Here is a 25,212-nt window from a genome sequence, read left to right on the forward strand (position 1 = left end):
CGTCTTTTTCTCCTCGTCGTCCGACGCTCTGGCGTTGAAAATGTGTGTGTGTGTGGAGAGTACTGAGTACTGGGAGTAATCCAGACCAGCAGCAGCTGTGGGTCTCGGCTGCTTCCAGGTGAACTTCTTCCCGCCGTTGAAACAAACTGCTCGTGCAGAACGATGGAACCGAAAGAGGACGACGCGCCGCAGCTGCTTCCACCTCCTAGTTTACACTACATCTGTTTACTGGAGTACCTCCACCTTGATTCACTCCTCACGGGCTTTGTTCTGTTAAGTAAATTTGTACTTTATATTAATTATTAGTACTTAAAGTCCTAGTGAAATGTAAAACACTACTTTGCAAAAAACGATAGTTGGGGTTCTACTTCTAAGGTTCCTCCGACTCTGCCCCACCACTGTTGTCGCATAACAAAGTTATTAGAATTTTGAATCTCCAGCCGAGGAAGTCGGGGGAATCCTTCTTCTTCGTGGGCCATTGTGGGCGGAGCCTATGTGTGACGTCACGAGTTGTGCAGATCTCCATCTGTTGTGTTTATATCGGCTTGTTTCCCTCTTAAATATCCAAGTTTTTACAGTGTTTTGAAGTTCTAGTCGGCATTTTATGAGCCTTGATGAAAGATTGAGCCTGGAAGAGACCGAGAGAGGAGAAAAGGAGCACGGGCGGCGGGAGCCGCTAGCTCGGGCGGTTAGCGGGAGCCGCTAGCTCGGGCGGCTAGTAGACGATCAAGTAATACCTGGACTCATCTTCGGTGATTCCGCGCAGTCGGAAAAGCGTTTCGATCCAGGAAGCCGGTCGTTCTGCCAAAAGTCAGGAACCTCAAAGCCTCAAAGGTGAAAAGTGGCGGCTGCTGAGGCGAGGAGACGAGGACGAATGGAGGACGAAGCGTCTTCTGCTTCCTCAAACATGTTCCAGACGGGGTCACCGATGGCAGAACCACCTTCTGTGTCTTCTTCATCAATCACTGGGTTTGAAATGACGACGATGATGAAATATGGTTCAATTCAGCCTCTTCGTGGTCAAAACTCTGATCCTCCATAATGTAAACACAACTTGGGCGTGTGCACAACTCGTGATGTCACTCTATTATTGTCAGAAGCTCCGCCCAGCAGAGGAAATACCAACGTTTATCGGCTATTTTCTCTCAGATTGCCGTGTTTTAACATTTTACCCTTCAGCCAGTTAGCAGGAAAACGTCCCTAGAAGCGACACCAGAGTGTTTTGGAGGTCGAGTTTTCATTTCACTAGGACTTTAATATAAAGAGAATTAATACTTTGTAAGTTGTCGTGGATTCGTGCACGTTTGCGTCGAACACTGTTCGCTGTTTCACACCTGCGAGGCCACGAGTCGTTGTACTTTGGACTCACGAGACGATATTTTGACTGCACCACTCTGAGACGTCTTCAAGGTCTCTGGCCTCCGGGCCGGAGGAACGTCTTATCTTAGATCAGTGTTTTTCAAGCTTTTTGAGCCAAGGCACACGTTTTTCTTTGGAAAAACCTGGAGTCACACCACCACCACCCGAAAATGTTAAAATGTGAAACTCTGCAGCCTCTATTAACAATATAAAGTCTTTCTCATCAAAGTTTTATCAACAGGAATCCAGTAAATCCAGAAAGCAAGGACTTTTTTTAATAGTGCCTCCCTCAGTGTGAAACCTGGACCTGATGGATGAAGAGCTGAGATCCTGGTTTTCAAAAACGTCTCCATCACTGTCACTGACACAGTACTTTGATACAAGATGGTAGCAGGAGGTGGAGATGAACCACACTGACGTCTGTCACTTTACATTTCACCGGCAAAGTTCTGTGCTGCCCTCTAGTGGTGAAGAGTATTTATACATCATTACTCTGCAAACACACTGTCGCTGTGAGAGCAAAGGTTTTTTTGAGAAAAAAATATGAAATTGGATAATTTCCCACGGCTCAGCTGACGAGATCTGGGTTTGTCTCTTTTCTCTCATTCCTTCAGGTTTTTCACCAAACAGTTCACACTTGCGTTGACCTTTAACCCTCCATTCCATAAATCCTCTGAAGTGGAAAATTGAAGTGGAAAATGTTGAGATGAAAAGACTTTTTTAGCACCACAATAATAATATATATATTGATTAAAACGCCTCGCCTCTTTTGTCTATTTTTGTTAATAATTGTGTAAAAAAAAATGCCCTTATGTGTAAATAATTGACTCCCTTCGTAGAACGTTCAAAATATGTCAAGTATTTACCATTCTTATGTAATTAAATACCTAAAACTGTGTGTTTTAAGAAGAAAAGGACAAAAAAAACAGAATTGAATTTTCTTCAACTTTCTTTTTATTAAATTCTTGAAAAGTGCAGATTGAACCTTTGTGATGTTCAAACTATTTTACAACAACTCAGACAGTTTTACATTTCTGGAGCTTCCTGCTTTGTCAACAGCCGAGTGTTGTTGTTTTTTTTAATTTAGCAGCGGTAAATAAAAATCACTTCAGGAAAAAAAAGAGTTATTAACAAGATTCTGATTTATTTACACAGAATGAACTTTGCTGAACTCCTCCCTCAATCCAATCGCACTCAGAGGTTTGTTTAAAAAAATCAGTGAACTTGGAATCCCCTCCCCCTGTCGTCCCCAGGCCTCCGTAAAGGTCGGTTCTGGATCACGCCGGACCCGTACCACAACGACGACCACATCCAGATCGGCCGCGAGGTGAAGATCAGCTGCCAGGTGGAGGCCACGCCCCCCGAGGAGCTGCGCTTCGACTGGCTGAAGAACGGCCGGCCGCTGCGCAGCTCGGAGCGCATGGTGATCACCCACGGCGACGGCGAGGCGGCGCCGGGCACCACCCACCTCGACATCATCGACCTCAAGTTCACCGACTTCGGCACGTACACCTGCGCCTCGTCGCTGCGGAGCGGCGGCGGCGGCGGCCCCGACATCAGCATCGACGTCAACATCTCCTCCACCACAGGTGAGGCTGCGGCGCCGCCTGCCGCCTCCTCCTCCTCCTCCTCCTCCTCCTCCTCCTCCTCCCGCCTCCGGGTGGTGCAGATCCTCACCCTAACAGAGGGGGGCGCCGCTCTGCTCAGTGGTGGCGCGTCCCGCTGGAGTCATGTTGTGCTCCTCCTCTTCCTCCTCCCCCTCCTCCTCCTCTTCCTCTTCCTCCTCCTCCTCCTCCTGCTCCCATCTCCTCCACCTCCTCCTCTTCCTCCTCCTCACCACTCCTCCTCCTCATCCTCCTCTTTCTCCTTCTCCTCCTCCTCTTTCTCCTTCTCCTCCTCCTCTTCCTCCTCCTCCTCCTCCTTCCTCCACCTCTTCCTCCCTCCCCCTACTCCTCCTCCTCCTCCCCCTACTACTCATCCTCCTTCTCCTTCTCCTTCTCCTCCCTCCCCCCTCCTCCTCCCCCTGCTCCTCATCCTCTTCCTCCTCCTTCTCCTCCTCCTCCTCCTCCTCCTGCTCCCATCTCCTCCACCTCCTCCTCTTCCTCCTCCTCGTCTCCCTCCTCCTCATCCTCCTCTTTCTCCTTCTCCTCCTCCTCTTCCTCCTCCTCCTCCTCCTTCCTCCACCTCTTCCTCCCTCCCCCTACTCCTCCTCCCCCTACTACTCATCCTCCTCCTTCTCCTCCCTCCCCCTCCTCCTCCTCCCCTGCTCCTCATCCTCCTCTTCCTCCTTCTCCTCCTCTTCCTCCTCCCCCTCCTCCTCCTCCTAGCGGCACAACTTCTCCTTCAGACAGACGTCATGTGAGCAGGAGCCTCAGGACTTCCTGTCAGAGACTGACCTTGGTGGTCTGTGGTTCTGGGGGGTTGGGGGGGGGTGGGGGGTGAGGGGTGAGGGGGGGTGAGGGGGGGTCAGAGAGGGACACACACATACGAATAAATCATCCACACAAAAACTAAACTCTCTAAAGCCGGAGTGTGAAACATCCAGCCTGCGGGACGTGTAAAAAAAAAAAAAAAAATGTCAAGAAGACGAACTGAACATTTTTCTGTTCCTGTGATTCCAAACTCGTCGTCAAAAACACAAACCAGCTGCACGAACTCAAAGTTCAGGTTGTTCAACATGAATCTTATTTTTTTTTAAATTGTGAATAAATGTAACAAATGATCAATTTAATAAATAGTAAAATAATAAATACATTTTCAGTTTGTCCAAAACACGAGGTGCAGCTGGATTGTTGAAGTGGAACTCTGGTTGCCATGGTGATTCCAGAGCAACGCCAACAGTGTCAAATATATATAAAATGAGAGTTTTCTTCCTCTGGTTCTGGATTCAACGTTCCTGTGGCGAGTATGAAGTTCTACTGGTCAGTTTCTGTTATTTCTATATATGCTGTCTCCTGTACTGGGTTCTACTTCGCTATAATTCTACAGGATTCTATTTTCCAGGTCTCTAGATGTGGATTCTACTACAGGATTTTACTTTCCTGTCGGTTCTACTGGGTTCTACTTTGTGTGTCAGTGTGTTTCTGACCTGCTGATCTCTCTCTCTATCTCTCTCGCTCTCTCTCTGTCTCTCTCTATCTCTCGCTCTCTCTCTGTCTCTCTCTATCTCTCGCTCTCTCTCTGTCTCTCTCTCACTCTCTCTCTCTCTCTTGCTCTCTCTTTCTTGTTCTATCTCTCGCTCACTCTCTCTCCCTCTCTGTCTCTCTCTCTCGCTCTCTCTCTCTGTCTCGCTCGCTCTCTCACTCTCTCTTTGTCTCTCGCTCTCTCTCACTCTTTCTTGCTCTCTCTCGCTCTCTCTCTCTCTCTATCTGTCTCTCTCTCTCTGTCTCGCTCGCTCTCTCTTGCTCTCTCTCTCTCTCTCCCCCCTCTCTCCCTCGCTCTCTCTCTCTCTCTCTGTCTCCCTCGCTCTCTCACTCTCTCTTTGTCTCTCGCTCTCTCTCACTCTCTCTTGCTCGCTCTCACTCTCTCGCTCTCTCTCTCTCTCTGTCTCGCTCGCTCTCTCTTGCTCTCTCTCTCTCTCTCTCTTCCTCTCCCTCTCTCTCTCCCTCTCTCTCTATCTGTCTCTCTCTCTCTGTCTCGCTCGCTCTCTCTTGCTCTCTCTCTCTCTCTCTCTTCCTCTCCCTCTCTCTCTCTCTCTCCCTCTCTCTCTCTCTCTATCTGTCTCTCTCTCTCTGTCTCGCTCGCTCTCTCTTGCTCTCTCTCTCTCTCTCTTCCTCTCCCTCTCTTTCTCTCTCTCTCCCTCCCCCCCCTGCAGTTCCTCCGGAGCTCACCGTCCCCAGGGGGCGCTCTCACCTCGTGGTCCAGGAGGGGGACACGGTGGACCTCCAGTGTCTGGTGTCGGGGAAACCCAAACCCATCATCCTGTGGTCGCGGGTGGAGGAGGGCGGGGCGGCGGCGGCGGCGGCGCTGCCGATGCCGGACGGCTCGTTGCAGACGGAGAGCTACGACGGCGTCCTGAGGATCCACAACGTGAGCCGGGACATGAGCGGGACGTACCGCTGCCAGACCAGCCAGTACAACGGCTTCAACGTGAAGCCGAGGGAGGCCCTCATACAGCTGGTGGTGCAGTGTGGGTAGCACACACACACACACACACACACACACACACACACACACACACACACACACACACACGTCTTCACCTGTCCTAGTAGGTGTCTGCACCTCAGAGCTCCTCCCCAGCCTGTAAACACTGCGGCTTCCAGACGGAGGAAGGCGGTTCAAAAACCGCGACAGCAGTTGGCGCCGTGTATCAGCCAACGGGGAGAGAAGCTAAAAATAACGACGTCTCAAACCTCCCGGAGACAAAACCGTCAGCGGCGCCGCTCGGGACCGTCGGCGGCGTTTCAAATGCGCCGCGCAGTGTTTGTAATGAGGAGGCCGCCGCCGCCGCCCCGTCAACACGTTCCACTTCCTTTAGTTGACGAGGTCTCCTCCTCCAGGTCTCCTCCTCCAGGTCCCCTCCTCCAGGTCTCCTCCCCCAGGTCTCCTCCTCCAGGTCCCCTCCTCTATGTCTCCTCCTCCAGGTCTCCTCCTCCAGGTCCCCTCCTCTATGTCTCCTCCCCCAGGTCTCCTCCTCCAGGTCCCCTCCTCTATGTCTCCTCCTCCAGGTCTCCTCCTCCAGGTCCCCTCCTCTATGTCTCCTCCTCCAGGTCTCCTCCTCCAGGTCCCCTCCTCCAGGTCCCCTCCTCTAGGTCTCCTCCTCCAGGTCTCCTCCTCTAGATCTCCTCCTCCAGGTGTCCTCCTCCAGGTCTCCTCCTCTAGGTCTCCTCCTCCAGGTCTCCTCCTCTAGATCTCCTCCTCCAGGTGTCCTCCTCCAGGTCTCCTCCTCCAGGTCTCCTCCTCTAGATCTCCTCCTCCAGGTCCCCTCCTCCAGGTCTCCTCCTCCAGGTCTCCTCCTCCAGGTCCCCTCTCCTCCTCCAGGTCTCCTCCTCCAGGTCCCCTCTCCTTCTCCAGGTCCCCTCCTCCAGGTCTCCTCCTCCAGGTCTCCTCCTCCAGGTCCCCTCTCCTCCTCCAGGTCTCCTGGTCCAACTGAGACTCTGAACATCTTGTAAACATCAGTTAAAGTCTCACTTCCTCTGTGACGTCAGACCTTCTGCAGCCTCACGACACAGCTTTGGTCTGATTCTGTGGTGTTTCACCTGTGTGTTTATGTTTACTGCTGGTGTTTCACCTGTGTTTCTGTGGTGTTTCACCTGTGTTTCTTTGGTGTTTCATCTGTGGAGTTTCATCTGTGGTGTTTCACCTGTGTTTCTGTGGTGTTTCACCTGTGGTGTTTCACCTGTGGTGTTTCATCTGTGGTGTTTCACCTGTGGTGTTTCATCTGTGGTGTTTCACCTGTGGTGTTTCATCTGTGGTGTTTCATCTGTGGTGCTTCACCTGTGGTGTTTCACCTGTGGTGCTTCACCTGTGGTGTTTCACCTGTGGTGTTTCATCTGTGGTGTTTCACCTGTGGTGTTTCACCTGTGGTGTTTCATCTGTGTTCCTGTGGTGTTTCACCTGTGTTTCTGTGGTGTTTCATCTGTGGTGTTTCACCTGTGGTGTTTCATCTGTGTTCCTGTGGTGTTTCACCTGTGGTGTTTCATCTGTGTTCCTGTGGTGTTTCACCTGTGTTTCTGTGGTGTTTCATCTGTGGTGTTTCACCTGTGGTGTTTCATCTGTGGTGTTTCACCTGTGGTGTTTCATCTGTGGTGTTTCATCTGTGGTGCTTCACCTGTGGTGTTTCACCTGTGGTGCTTCACCTGTGGTGTTTCACCTGTGGTGTTTCACCTGTGGTGTTTCATCTGTGGTGTTTCATCTGTGGTGCTTCACCTGTGGTGTTTCACCTGTGGTGCTTCACCTGTGGTGTTTCACCTGTGGTGTTTCATCTGTGGTGTTTCATCTGTGGTGTTTCACCTGTGGTGTTTCATCTGTGTTTCTGTGGTGTTTCACCTGTGTTCCTGTGGTGTTTCACCTGTGTTTCTGTGGTGTTTCACCTGTGGTGTTTCATCTGTGTTCCTGTGGTGTTTCATCTGTGGTGTTTCACCTGTGTTGTTTCATCTGTGTTCCTGTGGTGTTTCATCCTGGTGCATCGGTGTCTTTCTCTCTCAGTTGGAGCTGAAGCTGCTTTTTTTTATCTCTCTCTCTCTCTTTCTGCCGAGAAGCATTTTTTTAAAAAAACGCAGCGTTTCTTCCCCTCTTCTGTAAATGTGCTGTTTTCCACTAAGCAGATTACCGTGCGTCAGATTACAGGTGGATTACTGCCAGAGAGGAAGAACGACATCCGAGCCGCTCAGACTTAGCGAGCGAGCGCCGAGCTGCTGACGAGCGGAAACCCGGCAGTGTCGCCGCGAAAAAAAAAAAAATCTCCCGCGGTGTCGTTCCGCGTGTCAGCGTGACGGCTCACGCAGGCTAACGGATGCTACATGCTAACGGAGGACAGGGACACAGAAGAGCCTCGGAGACGTTCGTGTCTCTTTGCACTGTGACGATAATCTGACGAGTTCTGGCTCCTCTTAAAGGATTAAAAGACGACAGTGATGCAGACGAAACGGAAAAATTGCCGAATGACGACATCAGCTGAACACACACACACACACACACACACACACACACACACACACACACACACACAGTGTTTGATGTACAGGTTGAGTCTTGCACCGTCCACCTGCTGCCAGTCAGCAGTGGTAGCCGGTGTGCAGCCGGCCTCCTGCGGGGGGCGCCAGAGAGCCTCGGCAGGACAACCCAGAGGCTCAGGGCGACGCTTGTTCCGCCGCCGTGAGCAGAAATCCTAATAAACAAGAAAGCTGAATTCACCGGTTCCACACGAGCCGCAGCCTGTTTGGATTCAGAGAAACCAGAAGCAGCAGCTTCACCGTCGTTATTCGTCGGGTGTGACGGGAGCCACTCGACTTTACGATCCGCTGGCGCTTCGCGCAAATGGCTCAAGACATTCAGGTGTCGTCATTAGCAGATATGACACGGAAAGTTCTGGTTTAAAAAAATCCCGAGACTGAAGACACAAGTGTCTCAAGACCTGAGACTTTAGACTTTTCCTGACAAACTCACGTTTTATCCAGATTAATCCCACGAGACTCGAGTCCTGTTTAAGGACATTTTTCTGAGAGACTGAAGTCTTGTTCTTTACAGACATAAGATTTCCTTCGAGGCCTAAGACTTACAGACTCGAGTCTGGACTTTGCAGACCTTTATTCTAGTCCTGGACGACTTGGGACGGGTCGTAGTAGAGCAAAGGTCTTACAGACTTAAGTCTTGTGTTGGCAAATGTGATAATCGTCTTTACCATCTGCTGATGGTTCGGTCCGTCTCGCCCCGCAGTCCCGCCGGTCGAAGTCTTGTTCTCACAGTCATAAGATTTCCTTCGAGACCTGAGACTTACAGACTCCAGTCTGGACTTTGCAAACCTTTATTCTAGTCCTGGAAGACGTGGGGCGGGTGTTTGTAGAACAAAGGTCTTACAGTGTCGTGTTGGCAAATGTGATAACCGTCGTCACCGTCTGCTGATGGTTCGGTCCGTCTCGCCCCGCAGTCCCGCCGGTCGAAGTCTTGTTCTCACAGTCATAAGATTTCCTTCGAGACCTGAGACTTACAGACTCCAGTCTGGACTTTGCAAACCTTTATTCTAGTCCTGGAAGACGTGGGACGGGTGTTTGTAGAACAAAGGTCTTACAGTGTCGTGTTGGCAAATGTGATAACCGTCGTCACCGTCTGCTGATGGTTCGGTCCGTCTCGCCCCGCAGTCCCGCCGGTCGTGGAGCCGGCGTACACGGAGGTCCGCCAGGCACTGGGCCGCGCCTTCAGCCTCACCTGCCGCCTCCTGCGGGCCCACCCGGCCCGCCTGCTGCACTACGAGTGGAAGCTGGGCTCCCGCCTGCTGACGGTGGGCCAGTTCAGCGAGGAGAAGGACGACACCAGCTACCAGGTCCGGGCCCTGAACCGGGAGGGCTACGGCGAGTACACCTGCGACATCACCAACGAGGCCGGCGCCGGGCGCTGCACCTTCCTGGTCACAGGTGAGGCTTTGACACGACGGTCCCTTCAGAGAGACTTGGTTTGTTGTGGCGCTGAAGTTCCGCCTCACTTTTGGACTTCGTGACTTGTTTTTTGGTTTATCTGACGTTTTATTGAGACTTTTCCTGTGACAAGACTTTAACCTGACGGACTTGTTTCAGGTTGACTTCTTCACCCTCAAGACTTGTCCTGACAGGTTTAGTTTATATCTGAAGCTGTTATTTTTGTACTTCACACTCTGCAGCAACTAGACTTGTCTTGTTTTGTAAAGTTGAACAACTCCAGCTGTTTCATGGACACTGGGGGGGGCGTGTCTTATGGAGGAGGTAGAATCCAATGGACTGTTGAGTTTAGTGGCGTCGATCCAGGCGTCTGCAGGTGCCCCCTATCGGTGATCACGGTGGATTTAAAGTGATCGAGAAGTGACGGGAGGCTCGTGGCGTCTCTTGAGGCTTTTGGACGTTCACGTCGTTGGACTCGGCGCCGCGTCCGTGTGACTTCCTGTTTCCTGTTCCTGAGTACCCGTTGGTCTCCTCAGGCAAGGCGTACCCTCCGGAGTTTTACTACGACACCTACGGCGCGCTGTGGCAGAACCGACCCAGAGTGTATGGCTTCAAGCTGCAGTGGACTCAGATGGAGCCCAACACCGTGGACCGGATCCTGGCCTACAGGCTGGGCATCCGGCAGGTCAGCGTGCAAAATCTCCTTCTATTGATTTCTATCTACGTCTTGGCTACGGATTTCGTTGTTGTTGTTTTTTTTTTTAAACACCTGGTTGGTTGTTTTTCTTGTCCGCCCTCAGATGGGCCAGAGCCGTTGGTGGGAGCAGGAGATTCCCATGGAGGGAACCATCCAGAAGGGGGAGCTGTTGACCTACAACCTGACCGAGCTCGTCAAGCCCGAGTCCTACCTGGTGCGCCTCACCCCCATCACCCGCTACGGCGAGGGGGACGCCACGGAGCGCGTCATCGTGTACAGCGGTACGACCACGCTTTCAGTCGCACGTCCGATTCAAACGGTCAAAGAAGCTCTGAGCTTCAAACACAAACGACTTTTTCATCCTCGGTTTGAGTTGTGCGGATTCTGTAAAGTCAAACGTCTCACCTGTCGAACCTGTTTGAGTCGTAAAACTGTAAAAAACTAAAAAACATCTGGAAAAACATCATAGCCAACGTCCATAAAAACGTATTTGAAGACAACTATAAAAACAGTAACAACATCTGTAAAGACATCTGTGAAAACGTCTCATCCGTAAAAACATGACCTCATCAGTGACATCTGGATAAACCACATTAGTGCTGTCGACGGTGAACACACGGGTAACATCTGGAAAAACATCTGAGAAACATCTGTATAAACAGTGGAAAACATCTGGAAAAAACATTAAGACATCTGTATAAACATCTGGAAAAAAACATCAAGACATCTGTATAAACATCTGGAAAAAAACATTAAGACATCTGTATAAACATCTGGAAAAAAACATTAAGACATCTGTATAAACATCTTTAAAAAAAGGTTAAGACATTTGTATAAACAGTGGAAAACATCTGGGAAACAAATTAAGACATCTGTATAAACATCTTAAAAAAAGGTGAAGACATTTGTATAAACAGTGGAAAACATCTGGAAAACAAATTAAGACATCTGTATAAACATCTTTAAAAAAGGTTAAGACATCTGTATAAACAGTGGAAAACATCTGGAAAACAAATTAAGACATTTGTATAAACATCTTTAAAAAAAGGTTAAGACATTTGTATAAACAGTGGAAAACATCTGGAAAACAAATTAAGACATCTGTATAAACATCTTAAAAAAAGGTTAAGACATTTGTATAAACAGTGGAAAACAAATTAAGACATCTGTATAAACATCTTAAAAAAAAGGTGAAGACATTTGTATAAACAGTGGAAAACATCTGGAAAACAAATTAAGACATCTGTATAAACATCTTAAAAAAAAGGTGAAGACATTTGTATAAACAGTGGAAAACATCTGGAAAACAAATTAAGACATCTGTATAAACATCTTAAAAAAAAGGTGAAGACATTTGTATAAACAGTGGAAAACATCTGGAAAACAAATTAAGACATCTGTATAAACATCTTAAAAAAAGGTTAAGACATCTGTATAAACGGTGGAAAACATCTGGAAAACAAATTAAGACATATGTATAAACATCTTTAAAAAAGGTTGACATTTGTATGAACTTCTGGAAAAAAACATTAAGACATCTGTATACACATCTTAAAAAAAGGTTAAGACATCTGTATGAACATCTGGAAAAACATCATTAAGACATCTGTATAAACAGTGGAAAACATCTGGAAAAACATCATAAAGACATCTATAAGAATCTGGAAAAATAACATTAAGACATCTGTATAAACATCTTGAAGAGACATTTGTATAAACATCTGGGAAAAAACACAATAAAGACATCTGTATAAACATCTGGAAAATATCCATAGAGACAGTGGAAAACGTCTATAAGAATATCTGCAAAACATCTGTAAAATCACCAGTAACATCTGAAAAAATATTAGTAAAACTGCAGTTTTAAAAAAACTGCAAAGCAACAGACGTGTGGAACATGAAGGAGGAGGAAGGAGGAGGAGGAAGAGGAGGAGGAGGAAGAAGAGTGGTAATTCTGGACGTGAATCTTCACCTGATTATTATTATTATTTTTTTCCGTTGTGTTTATTTTCTGACGGTACTGAAGTGACTCTCCTGTTTTTGTCCCTCTGCAGCTCCTGTAAACCCACATCTCAGTGAGTACTTCTTCTTTCTCCTCACAACCTTTGAATGGAACTACAGTGGTTCCAGGACCAGTCCCTGTGGAACGCCACATTTTAAATTAACTCTGGGGCATTGACACATTGTTCCTTCTTTCTTTCTTTCTTTCTTTCTTTCTTTCTTTCTTTCTTTCTTTCTTTCTTTCTTTCTTTCTTTTTTTTTCTTTCTTTCTTTTTTCTTTTTTTCTTTGTTCTTTCTTTCTTTGTTCTTTTTTCTTTTATTTTCTTTCTTTTTTTTTTCTTTCTTTTTTTTTCTTTCTTTCTTTCTCTCTCTCTTTCTCATTTTCTTTTTCTTTCTTTTTCTCTTTCTCTCTCTCTTTCTCTTTTTTCTTTCTTTTTTCTTTTTTCTTTTTTTCCTTCTTTCTTTTTTCTTTCTTTCTCTTTTTCTTTTTTTTTCTTTCTTTTTTTCTTTGTTCTTTCTTTCTTTGTTCTTTTTTCTTTTTTCTTTCTTTTTTCTTTTTTCTTTCTTTCTCTCTCTTTCTCTTTCTCATTTTCTTTTTCTTACTTTTTCTCTTTCTCTTTCTCTTTTTTTCTTTCTTTTTTCTTTTTTTCTTTTTTTTCCTTTCTTTTTTTCTTTCTTTCTTTCTTTTTTCTTTTTTCTTTCTTTCTTTCTTTCTTTCTGTCTTTCTTCCTTCTTTCTTTCCTTCTTTCTTTCTTTCCTTCTTCCTTCCTTCCTTCCTTCCTTCCTTCCTTCCTTCCTTCCTTCCTTCCTTCCTTCCTTCCTTCAGGGGAGTTCCAGTGTGGCTTCGAGGACGAGGCGGTGTGTCTCTTCTCTCAAGACAAAACGGACGAGTTTGACTGGACGCGCCACAGCGCCGCCACACGAGACACCAAATACACACCGAACACCGGACCCAGTACTGACCACACCGGCTCCAAGAAAGGTACACACACACACACACACACACACACACACACACACACACACAGGTTTGATCCTCTGTACAGAGATCATTCCTGCTCGCGTCAGTAGAACCAGAAATCTGCTCCTTCCTCACAAATCCACCTTTTTCTCCTCCTGATCTTTGTTCTGAAGGTTAAACCTCAAATGCTGCCACTTTTTTTTATGCTCATGCTCGCAGATTTTTTTTAACTTTTTTGCGGACGGAGACGTCCCGGAATCGATGAATGCAGCCGTAATAACGTCGTTACATAAACAGGACGTCAGATGTCTTTTTTTTTTTTTTTGTCCAGTTTCATTTCTCCCGGAAGCGTTTAAGATAAAATCATGGTTAATTGCACACAGATTAGGAGACGTGTCCTAGTTTTTCCTTTCTGTTTGACTTAATCCTCCATGTGGACGACTAAAAAAGAAAAAAAAAAACACACAAACCTTGACATTTTAAGGAAACAGACGACAGAACGTCGTTATACGTCGACGATAAGACGTCTTATTAAAGTCGTCGTTCCCAGAGTGAGAGGCCAGGCCACACCTCGCCACACCATGCGTGACCTTTGACCCCCCCCGCCTGTGTCCTCCAGGGTTCTACATGTACATCGAGACGTCGAGGCCCCGGCAGGACGGGGACAAAGCCCGCCTGCTGTCCCCCACCTTCAACATGAACGCAAAGGGCGGGAACAGCCCCACCTACTGCGTCGCCTTCTTTTACCACATGTATGGCAAACACATCGGTGAGGCCCCGCCCCCCCCCCCCAGCAGGTACCGGTCCCCGCGAGGCGGCGCCGCGCCCCGGCTGACCTCTGCGTTTTGTCCTCCAGGAGCTCTGAACGTCTACCTGAGGCAGAAGGGCCCGACCGCGAGCGACGCCTCCGTCTGGAGTCTGACCGGTAACCAAGGAGACCGCTGGCGGCAGGCCAAGGTCAACATCCACCCCTCCGCCGCCTTCCAGGTACCACAGGCCACGGCCACTCCCGTTTACCGCAGCCCACACACACACACACCTGGACACAAGCCATGCCCACCAATGACATAGGCCACACCCATTTCCCCCTGACTGATCACAACTTAGGCCACACCCCCTCTGACACTTAGGCCCCGCCCCTTTCTGGATATTATATATGTGTTTACGCGAGTTCACGCGTTTGTGCCTTTGTGTGTGTGGAGGTGGTGATGGAGGGAGTCCGTGGCACCGGCATCGAGGGAGATATCGCCATCGATGATGTCACCATCGAGGAGGGCGAATGTAAAGACCCGCCTCCCAACAGTGGGTGCCGCCTTGTTTTCACTCAGAATTCAAATTCAACTTTATTCACGTTGCTGTGGCTCCATTGAACGCTCTCTCTCTCTCTCTCTCTCTCTCTCTCTCTCTCTCTCTCTCTCTCTCTCTCTCTCTCTCTCTCTCTCTCTCTCTCTCTCTCTCTCTCTCTCTCTCTCTCTCTCTCTCTCTCTCTCTCTCTCTCTCTCTCTCTCTCTCAGATCTAAGGTCGATCGCCCCGCCCTCCTCGCCCCATATATGGCAGCTCTGCGTCACTCTGAGTCTGGCCCTGATTGGCCGGCAAAGGTGACCCCGCCTCCCTGTGGGACGCCTCCGCCTTTGACCCCCCCCCACTGCCCCCCCTCCCCGCCCCCCCGCCGTGTCAATCTCGTGATTTGTCCCCGCCCCCTGCGACTGATGGTCCAGTAAGAGCTGCAGAGTGACTTCAGTCGGTGGCGACGTTTAGAGGGTCACGCCAGCGTTCGTGGTCATCAAGAGTAATGTAACTTTTATTTATTAATCTTACCCACTAAAGGCGCTGGCATAACACAAGCATAACAACTGAACACCAGGTGGCAGCACCGTGCACAGCAACGCAGCAGCTGGCAAAATAAACATGAGTGTAACGACTTTAGTTAAAAAAAAAAAAAAATTATTAGAAATAAACCACTCAATGTGACGATTGGCTGAATGCACTCGTACCCCTTTGCACTAAAGATCAGCTGAGACGAGATTTTTATACTTCCTGTGTTGCTCTGTGGAGGCGACGCCGAGCAGCAACGGAAATACGTTTGAATTAAACCCAACATTTAAAAAAAAAGATCTAAGTAAATGTTGCTGCACTCCGTTAATAAAAGTTAGTAAAAAAATATTTTTTTTTTTTTTCTGATACGTTTTCCCATGACGGTGGATCTGATCGTCATAGAATGAAAGTTTATCAGGAAAAAAAAAATTGGATTAAATGGCGAAATTGTGAAGAAGAGTAGAGGACCCAGTACGGCGCCCTGAGGGACGCCTCTCTGTGACCACCTGACGAGATGGAAATCTCAGTGCAGCAGCGTTTTGAGAGGAAGCGTACCCAACTGAATGTTCTTAGTCCCCCCCCCCCTCCCCCACCCCACCCCTCCCCCCCAATCAGCAGTACTGTATCACCACAGGACCGGCGCACCGCAGCTCCTCGTGTTTTTTTTTTTTTTGTAAACAGCGAGCGAGCAGCTTTTTACCGCCGGCGTGTCGCTCTGTGCGACTTCAGCCGCCGCCACATCAAAGTGCCTTCACACTCACAGGCGAGAGACGGAACCAGAGAGAGAGCGCCATCATGGCCGAGGAACGCCATCATGGCCGCCGCCGCCATCGACACGCAGAGTGAAATCTGTCTGACCAGCCAGAGAAGGAACTGAAAACGTCCTCTGGTTTCCTTTATGCAGAGAAACACTATTTTTCATTTGTTGAGATGAAACCGTTGGATTGTGAGTGAAGATTGAAAAAAAAAAACTAAATATAAAACGGAGACACCAACGAAGAAGAAGAAGAAGCCATGGACATAATTAGACTCTGAATTTATTCAAAAATCACCTTCATTCGGAGGATCTCTGACTGGACATTTCAAAATAAAAGGACCTCCTGCTGGTTCTGTCCAGCACAAGTATTTTAGTATTTTACAATAAGAGTTTGTTTTTTTTGGAAATGGAGGGAGTCTCCGACGTTAAAACCACCGGCGGACGAGTGGAAGGGGAATCGTTTCCGAGGAGTGACGGACATTGTCACGTGAGGTTGGTTTTAACGAGGGGGCGTGGCTTGAGATGAATTTGTTTTAATTTCGATATTTATATATATGGAGGAAAAAAAAAATCTCAAGGATTTTTATTTGTTTTGATGGTCGGTGAGAAAAGCGACGTTACATTGATGAATTATTTCTACTAAAACTCCGTATTTAACAAAAATAAAAGCACAAAAGGTTTGAGTTTAACGGTCGACACCCGTACGGGAACACCTGTGGGACAATCTTCCAGATTGTGCGGAAGCCCATTGCTGCCAAAACACAATTAAACCAACGGGGAAAAAAATATTTCGCGTGAAAAAGGTGCTGAAAATTTAAACTGAACCAACTTTCCTTTTTTTCTGACCAGATGTTTTATTTTCAATCGTCGTTAGAATTACAAACACACAACGATGCAGACTGAAGTCTTTTGCCATCGGTAGAATAAATTGACTGATATTTTCAATCTAGAACAAAAGTAAATTCAGACTTTTGACTTAAAATGTACGATTTTGATTTGAATAGCCCAATTTAGGATTTCTCCCGTTTCCAATTGTCTAATAAACGACTAGAAAAGAAAAAACTGCCTCGTTTTATCTTTAAAAGATGCAGTGAATTAACGACTGGAGTGTTTTTACCTCCCGGGGAGGAAATCGTTTCCACGACGAGGTCATGATGAGTTAAAGTGTCATGAGACAAAGTGAAGATGACGTCAGATCAGATGAAGAAGTGATGAATATGAAATGAGAGGTGGCGCGACCTTCAGGGAGTCGCCTCACATTCTGAAGAGTCGCTGTGACGTCACTGAAGTCCCGCTTGATCTGTGTGCAAGAGGACAGAGGATGATGATGATGATGATGATGATGATGATGTCTGTTGCATCACTCTGTGTGTCTCCGGTTGCTTTCATCCCTTTTCATCCCTTTCATCATGTTGACCGGGTGCTTTCTTTATGGGACATATACTCTGCTGACAGAGTCTCTGATAGAGAACATCAAAGACTTTTAGAGAACATCAAAGGCTTTTACAGACTTTCACAGACTTTTATAAAACATCAAAGAGTTCTGAGACTTTGAGACTCAAGAGATTTTAGAGACTCTGAAACTTTTTGAGAACGTCAGACTTGGTCTCAGAGACTTTTAAAGACTTATAGATTTTAGAGAATGTCAAAGACATTTATAGACTGAGAAATCAACCCAGAGAGCTTGAGACGTTCAGTTACTGTTGTAGACCTCAACAGAGTTTTACAGAGCTCCAAAGACTTTTGGAGACCCTCAGAGACTGTTGGAGACTGTCCGGCCATTACTTTTATAGACCATAAGAGACCATTAGAGGCTGGTAGAGACCATTATTGTCACAGACTGGAACACAAAGACACAACCAAACCTGCAGAGTTAATTTTATTCGTTCCAAGATGTTTAAATTACAAGAATATTTTACTTTGTAATGACAAACTTGAGCTTCAAACAGTAAAACACAATGACACTGCTGGTGACCGAAACTATTGATGTAAAAAGAGTGTGGGAGTTCCTTTGGTGTCCCTACTGTATTCTATATCGGCGGTTTGACAGGCGAGAGAGAGAGAGAGACACCCACCCCACAGCCCCGATGTTTGTTTGGACTTAAAATGTCAGAAAAATTTTAAAATGAAGATTTATAACCTTTAGAAATGTTCTGCTGCAGACATCCTCAAGAAAAACAGCAATCATTAAAAATTATACGGCAAATTCAGAAACCGCAAATTCAAGTATTTACAAGCTATTTTTACACACAAAACAAAACTCCTTTACCAACCAACAGACCCTAAATACTCAAATCTGTGTTGCCTCATTTATCAACACACACACGCACACACACACACACACACACACACACACACACAGATCAGCACTTTATGAGCAGAATCCTGAAAAACAAAGAGTCCATGTAATACCACTATCAGTCCGTGGTGGCAGCAGTGAGTCACTGACCTTAAACAGGCGATCAGAGACGGGGTGGGATGGCTGGGGTGGGGGTGGGAGTGGGGGTGTGGGTGGGGGTGGGGGGGTTGTAAAAGAAAAGAAAATCCTTTAACATGGAGAATATTTTTGTAACTGTGATTATTCTCTGCAATACTTTCTCAGACCAGTTGGACTGCATTCTGTTAATATTACTATTATTATTATTATTAATAAATACACTACAGCTGTTACTTGAAGCGTATTGTGTTCTCTGTGTTTCACCTGCTTTAATACGACTTGACTCTGGGAGTGAATGTGGCTTTTCTGAAGGTGCCGGGACCTCGACGAGTGAAAAGCTTCATCTGTGACGTCACACTTTGCGATCTGGCTCGTGAGCCGTCGTGACTCATCGGGGGTGAACAGACGGGGGACCCAGGACACAACCCCCAGGCCTCCCACTGCTCAGTGAGTTTAATCACACGTATAAATAGACCTTCCTCTCCGAGAGGAAATCCAAAATCGGCCTGCAGTGTCCTGTCGTGCTTTGAATTGTGCCGCCCGGTCACGGCCAGCAGGGGGCAGCAGCTCCTTCAACGGGAAACACGGGACTTCTGATCCACTTACAACAGAGCTGCTGTCTCTCTGTCACTAATATTAGTTCATAAATCTGTAGAAGAAGACTTAACGTCACGTTTATATATAGATTTGTAGATTTATTGCAAACTAAAATACATCTGAAATTTAAAAAAACTGAGAACTTATTCATTAGCAGTCTTTCGAATTCAAACGCTTCACAACTTAGAGAAAGAGTCCAACAAAAACTATTGAGAAACACAAATTGTCGTGATTTTATCTTGAGCACCGAAGTGCAGAAGTTCGACGCTCAGATTCTCTCATTGAAACTTTCAAAACCCAGAAAAAAACACTAAAACACATTTAAACAACGATCCGAAACACTGAGGACGGGAGGCGCTAGGCCGCCAGCGCGCAGAACTTCTCGCTGAGCTCCCACAGTTTCCGCGCCGCCTCGTCGTCGCGGGCGTGAGCGCTCACTTCCTGCGCGGCGCAGCAGGAGAAGTAGCGGCCGCTCAGCGGCTCGATCCCCTCCTGCAGGGCGCAGTGCAGCGTGGTCTGGGCGCCGGCCTCCGGGTCCAGGAACAGCAGGCGGGCGATCGGCTCGATGAAGATCTTCTGCCACAGGCTGACGTTCCGGGAGAGCTCGGTCCGCACCACGCCTGCAGGGGGCAGCAGAGAGGAAAACAGAAATGCTTGCTACTGTGCATGTGCACCACCTAACCAGTCGTTCTGCACATGCTCAGTAGAGACAATCAGATGCCTCCCAGTCCATGTTCTCCTGGAGACTTGGTGCTTTTACTTTGACGGCCGTTCATAAAGTCATATTATTCTTAAACATCTTGAGATGTTCGTTGTAATTACTGTATTATAGATTTTGTCGGGATGCAATTTTGTCAAAATGAAATGGAAAATGAAATCTATTCCTGAAAAAGGGATATTCTCCTTGCAAAGTCCGCGGGACGGGTGAGGAGGAGGAGGAGGAGGAGGAGGAGGAGGAGGAGGAGGAAGGTGAGGCGTACCTGGGTGGACGCAGTAACAGGTGACGCCGGTTCCCTGCAGCTTCTTGGCCAGGTGGTGTGTGAAGAGGACGTTGCAGAGTTTGGAGCTGCAGTACGCCTGGAAGAACTGCCAGCTGTACGTACCTGTGCCCAGGTGTTTGTGTGTCTGCAGGGCCTACACACACACACACACACACACACACACACACACACACACACACACACACACGTTATTGTGGGTTTTGCATATTCTTGTGTCGTATGACGTCACAGGATCAAGTGACGCCTGGAGCAGCAGGCGAGCAGACGAAATGTGCGGTATGTGTGTGTGTGTGTGTGTGTGTGTGTGTGTGTGTGTGTGTGTGTGTGTGTGTGTGTGTGTGTGTGTGTGTGTGTGTGTGTGTGTGTGTGTGTGTGTGTGTCACATGTATGTATCCTGACAGCCGATGTGTGTGACGCAGAGGACACAGACGCAGGTGTTGAAGCATCTGCAAGCAGTGATACTCCCTGCAGGTGCGAAACTGAAGAAAAGCTCAGGTGAGATGAAGAGTTCAGGTGTGAAGAAGAGCTCAGATGTGAGGAAGTGTTCAGGTGTGAGGAAGAGTTCAGGTTTGAAGAAGAGCTCAGATGTGAGGAAGTGTTCAGGTGTGAGGAAGAGTTCAGGTTTGAAGAAGAGCTCAGGTGTGATGAAGTGTTCAGATGTGAAGATCAGTTCAGGTGTGATGAAGAGCTCAGGTGTGATGAAGTGTTCAGGTGTGATGAAGAGCTCAGGTGTGATGAAGATCAGTTCAGGTGTGATGAAGATCAGTTTAGGTGTGATGAAGATCAGTTTAGGTGTGACGAAGTGCTCAGGTGAGATGAAGAGTCGAGGTGTGATGAAGAGTTCAGTTGAGATGAAGAGTTCAGGTGTGAAGAAGATTTCGTGTGAGATGAAGAGTTCAGGTGTGACGAAGGGTTCAGGTATGATGAAGTTCAGTTCAGGTGTGAAGAAGAGTTCAGTTGAGATGAAGCACTCAGGTGAGATGAAGAGCTAGTTGAGATGAAGAGTTCCGGTGAGATGAAGAGTTCAGTTGAGATGAAGTGCTCAGGTGAGATGAAGAGCTAGTTGAGATGAAGAGTTCAGTTGAGATGAAGAGCTCAGGTGTGATGAAGAGTTCAGGTGCGATGAAGAGCTCAGGCGTTGGTGGACCATCAGGCAATATGCTGATTAATTTATCTACAGTTTCTTTACCGTAGTTTAACATTCAGTCACTTTATTATTCAAGCAGAGTATTTGAAGCGTTTACTTGAGTACTTTAGTAGTTGTAGAGATGAGTAACTTTGGAAAAGTACTTCCTGCTGATGTTTCCTGGTGTAGATATTCAAGTACTGCTTCACACTCTTTAACTTTACCTTGTGAAACTGTTTATTTGAGCTGCTGGAAGGTGTCGCACCAACATACAGACACTTTTATAGAGCAAACCGCATTTTCCTATTTAGAATAAAGTGATTTCTGGATGACAGATCTTTAGATCCTACTTTACATAAATCATCTCAAACTACCCAACAAATAGTGGTAAATTCTAGTTTTCTATCTGCTTCAGTTACCTGCTGCAAACTCTTTGAACCTCTAAACACCTGAACAGAATCTCCCAGCTTGACGAAAACGTGACCTGCGCTAATTTTAGAGGCTCGTCCGTCAGAAGAAGGCGCGGCAGGCCGAGACGGCACGGAATTGTTTCCAGCGCTCTTGTTAGGTACGCCGGCTCCGCGGCGTGCCGATCCACTCGCGGGCCTCTGCACATTCCACCGCTGTCGTCACGCGTCTGTTTGTTCATGTCAAACACCGTTTCACTCCAAAACAAAGGAGTTCAAATCTCCGCGGCGACAGAGGTGTCCCGAACCGCTCGGCCGATACTGCACCGTCCCCGAGCTCAGGCCACGGCAGATATAGGAAGTCATCAGGAAGCTGTTTTTCCCCACCGAGTGGATTAGTAGTATTAAAAATCACCAGTAGAAGTCAGAAAGAATGAAAGAAACACAGACAGGAGAGAGAGAGAGAGAGAGATTCCCGTCAGTCGAAGGAGAGGTTGCAGCTGAAGGACGCTTTGTCCCAGCCGAGGCCCACCTCGAAGTCGACGTGTCCCCAGCGGTAGGCCATGGAGGACAGAGTGACCACCCGCCCTCCGCCGGCCTCCTTCAGGCGCTCCAGCAGCGAGCAGGTCAGCAGGAAGTGGCCCAGGTGGTTTACGCCGAATTCGATGCCGAATCCTTCCTCCGTCCGCCCGTCGGCCACCAGCCCTGCGGGACGGACGCACGAGGAACAGACGTAACGGGGTTTTAATCTCGATCTGCGGTCCGGTTGCTTAAAGTCTTGATCTTGGCCCTTAAAGTCTTGGTTTTGACCCTTAAAATCTTGGTCTTGGCCGTTAAACTCTTGGTTTTGGCCCTTAAAATCTTGGTCTTGGCCGTTAAAGTCTTGGTTTTGGCCCTTAAAGTCTTGGTCTTGACCCTTAAAGTCTTGGTCTTGGCCCTTAAAATCTTGGTCTTGGCCCTTAAAGTCTTGGTCTTGACCCTTAAAGTCTTGGTCTTGGCCCTTAAAATCTTGGTCTTGCCCCTTAAAGTCTTGGTCTTGACCCTTAAAGTCTTGGTCTTGGCCCTTAAAGTCTTGGTCTTGGCCCTTAAAGTCTTGGTCTTGGCCCTTAAAGTCTTGGTCTTGGCCCTTAAAGTCTTGTTCTCAGTCAGTACCTGCGTTGTTGACGAGCAGATCCAGCCAGCGCTCAGTTTTCAGGAATCGTTCCACGAAGCTGGCGACGGACTTCAGACTACACAGGTCCAACTGCATGTAGACGATGTCGGTGCTGCCCGTCGCCTGGGACAGGAAGTGGACAGGAAGTAGACAGAAGTGGACAGGAAGTGGAGGGCGTGACGTCTCAGATTCACTTCACGCTTTAAATCAGTGACATCACCACCAGCGTGGTGTCGTCTGCATAGAAACGAACGCTGCTGGAAAAGCTCTTGGAGGTCTCCCAGAACAGAACAAATCTACGGGAAGAAGCAAAATCTCGAAGCTCAGTTTTATGCAGATGACACTATTTTATATCCCAACTGTCCATCTTTTCTATAAATACCCACGTTATTTGTCGCAGACGTGCTGCGCTTCAGAAGATTCATGATCCAAAGTAAGAAATAATTCCAACTGTCATTTTTTTTTTTTTTTTTTTTACATTTGATGAAAACCTTATTCGGAAGCTGCACATAAATTTCCTTTCGGTAAAATTTGCAAAAGAACATCAGCATAATGAGATAATCAGACCAGAACTAGGTTACAATTCACTCTCCTCATTATATAACTGCCTCATTGTTCCGTACCTGAGCTCCGGTGTGGAAATATGGGGAAATGATTACAGAACAAACATTGCTGACTTTTATGGGCCAATAAATTCTATTTTAGTGAAGTTAAAGACGACAATGTCGACTTTCATACACCGTCTGTAATGTATAAGGCACATAATTCTAATCTTCCACCTGAGGAGAGTCGATTCAGCCTCGGGGGCTCCGGGGACTTTTATTAAAAATAAGGCAAGAATGAAAAAAAAAGTGTAGATGCGTTTCTGTAAAAGGTTTATAGAATGAAATGGACAATAATTAAAAAAAATTAAATAAAACTATGATTAAAACATTTCAAAGGCGGTTTAAACTCACTATTTTTGAAAAATATCAAACTCACAGTTACAAAATTAAAATCCACCATGTTCCTTTAAAGGAATGTTTAAATTAGGTTTTTTTTTCGTCGTACTGTATTTAGTTTAGAGCTTCAGTTGTTTCTGTTTTGTTAATTTACTGGTTGAAGCTTTATTTGTTTTATGTTCCGGGTTAAAGGCAAAATAACTTCGGTCACAAATGATAAGACGCATGTTGTTAAAAAGTAACAAGTTGACAAAATGGCTTATTTAGTTTAGTTGAGTTTTTAGTTTTTATTTCCATGGTAACAGTCCAACAGGAAGGACTTTTAAGCAGCAGGAGTTCCTTTACAGACGACGGCACTTTTTAAAGCCTCCGTGTCTCAGAAACTGAAAAGATAAATCTGTTTTACGAGTTAAAGGCGGCGACCGATCCCTGAACGGCGACTCGGAGTGACACCAACAGTTTTGCCACATTTTTCGAGCTCGAGCGTCTTTTTGACGCCAGAAAGTAAAACGCCTCAGGCTCTACCTCAGTTCGTGTTCTTATATCTGAGCTGCTGTTTCTCTGCTTCTACCTGTTGTATTTCTGCGATGGCGTCGGCGGCTCGGGTCCGATTCCTGCAGGCCAGGATCACCCGGGCTCCTCTCTGGGCCAGGTGCAGCGCCGTGGCCTTACCGATGCCGGTGTTTCCTCCTGCGGCGCCGAAACGAGACGGAACCAAGGTTTGGGTGAGGAGTTTTGTTTTGATTGCGTACATTGTGTACGTCAGTGAAACGTGCAATAACCACAGCTTGGAAAGTGACTAACAGGAACAAGAAGCTGAGAGGCAACGAGCAGAGCAGGCGACTCAGTTTGTGATGTGAAGGTTTGCAGCTTTTATCTCTCAGCGACTGAAAACTGAACATTTGACCTGTGATGAAGCTCCGGACTGGTCTTGGTCTCCAGACATTTCAAGGTCTTGCTCTTGACTTGATCTCTGACCCTTGATGTCGTGGTCTGGACTCAATTTTGACCACTTAAAGTCTTGGACTTGGTCCTTAAATTTAAAGTCTTGGTCCTTAAAGTCTTGGACTTGGTCCTTAAATTTAAAGTCTTGGTCCTTCAATCTTGGACTTGCCTCTGTCTCAGACCCTTAAATTGTTGGTCTTGGTCCTTAAACTTAAAGTCTTGGTCTTGTCATAGGATGTTCTGGTCTTGGACTCGACTCAAACTTTACAACTTAAAGTCTCGGTCTCAGACCCTTAAAGTCTCGGTCTCAGACCCTTAAAGTCTCGGTCTCAGACCCTTAAAGTCTTGGTCTCAGACCCTTAAAGTCTTGGTCTTGGTCCTTAAACTTAAAGTCTTCGTCCTTAAAGTCTTGGACTTGCCTCAGTCTCAGACCCTTAAATTCGTGATCTTGGTCTTTAAACTTAAAGTCTTGGTCTTGGTCCTTAAGCTTAAAGTCTTCGACTTGCCTCAGTCTCAGACCCTTAAAGTCTTGGTCTTGGTCCTTAAAGTCTTGGACTTGCCTCAGCCTCAGACCCTCAAATTGTTGTTCTTGGTCCTTAAACTTAAATTCTTGGTCTTGTCACAGGATGCTCTGGTCTTGGTCTCGACTCAAACCTGACAACTTAAAGTCTCGGTCTCAGACCCTTAAAATCTTGTTCTTATCGTGGTCTCGGGATGCTCTGGTCCTCGTCTCGGCTCGGTCTAAAGCACCAACACCACCGTCTTAAAGTCCGTCCCGTCCGAGCCGTCTCGGTGGCGTCCTCACCTGTGATGATGACGGTCTTTCCCGCCATGGCGGCGTTGCCTTTGCATCTGGAGCTCTTGAAGAGAGTCTGGGTGAGGAGCAGGTAGCCGCCCAGCAGCACGGCGGCGAGCAGCACCAGCTGTATCATGTTGAGT

The 25,212-nt window shown here is 47.1% G+C and overlaps 2 protein-coding genes across 2 annotated transcripts in view; one reads left to right on the forward strand and one right to left on the reverse strand.

Moving 5' to 3' along the window:
• The window catches only part of mdga2a (MAM domain containing glycosylphosphatidylinositol anchor 2a), a gene marked incomplete at its 5' end in the record, with an annotated part of 29,236 nt that extends 13,700 nt beyond the window's left edge, over nt 1–15,536 (forward strand). The window contains 11 exon segments of the mRNA XM_080512564.1: nt 2,613–2,948; nt 5,174–5,488; nt 9,162–9,434; nt 9,971–10,119; nt 10,235–10,412; nt 12,186–12,206; nt 12,959–13,114; nt 13,713–13,862; nt 13,950–14,080; nt 14,296–14,395; nt 14,608–15,536. Of these exon segments, the coding sequence (XP_080368690.1) occupies nt 2,613–2,948; nt 5,174–5,488; nt 9,162–9,434; nt 9,971–10,119; nt 10,235–10,412; nt 12,186–12,206; nt 12,959–13,114; nt 13,713–13,862; nt 13,950–14,080; nt 14,296–14,395; nt 14,608–14,696 (1,898 nt within the window). The 3' untranslated portion in view covers nt 14,697–15,536.
• A 1,991-nt stretch (nt 15,537–17,527) lies between these two features.
• Nucleotides 17,528–25,212, reverse strand: LOC308142619 (dehydrogenase/reductase SDR family member 13-like). Its single transcript, XM_080513122.1, has 6 exons — nt 25,079–25,212; nt 23,900–24,018; nt 22,387–22,510; nt 21,767–21,939; nt 19,681–19,834; nt 17,528–19,320 (listed from the first exon to the last, which is right to left on the reverse strand). Exons 1-6 carry the CDS (start codon nt 25,203–25,205, stop codon nt 19,058–19,060), a joined length of 960 nt encoding a protein of 319 aa, XP_080369248.1. The 5' UTR covers nt 25,206–25,212; the 3' UTR covers nt 17,528–19,057.

Source organism: Blennius ocellaris, assembly GCF_963422515.1.
Source record: "Blennius ocellaris genome assembly, chromosome: 17".
Classification (NCBI taxonomy): Eukaryota; Metazoa; Chordata; class Actinopteri; order Blenniiformes; family Blenniidae; genus Blennius; species Blennius ocellaris.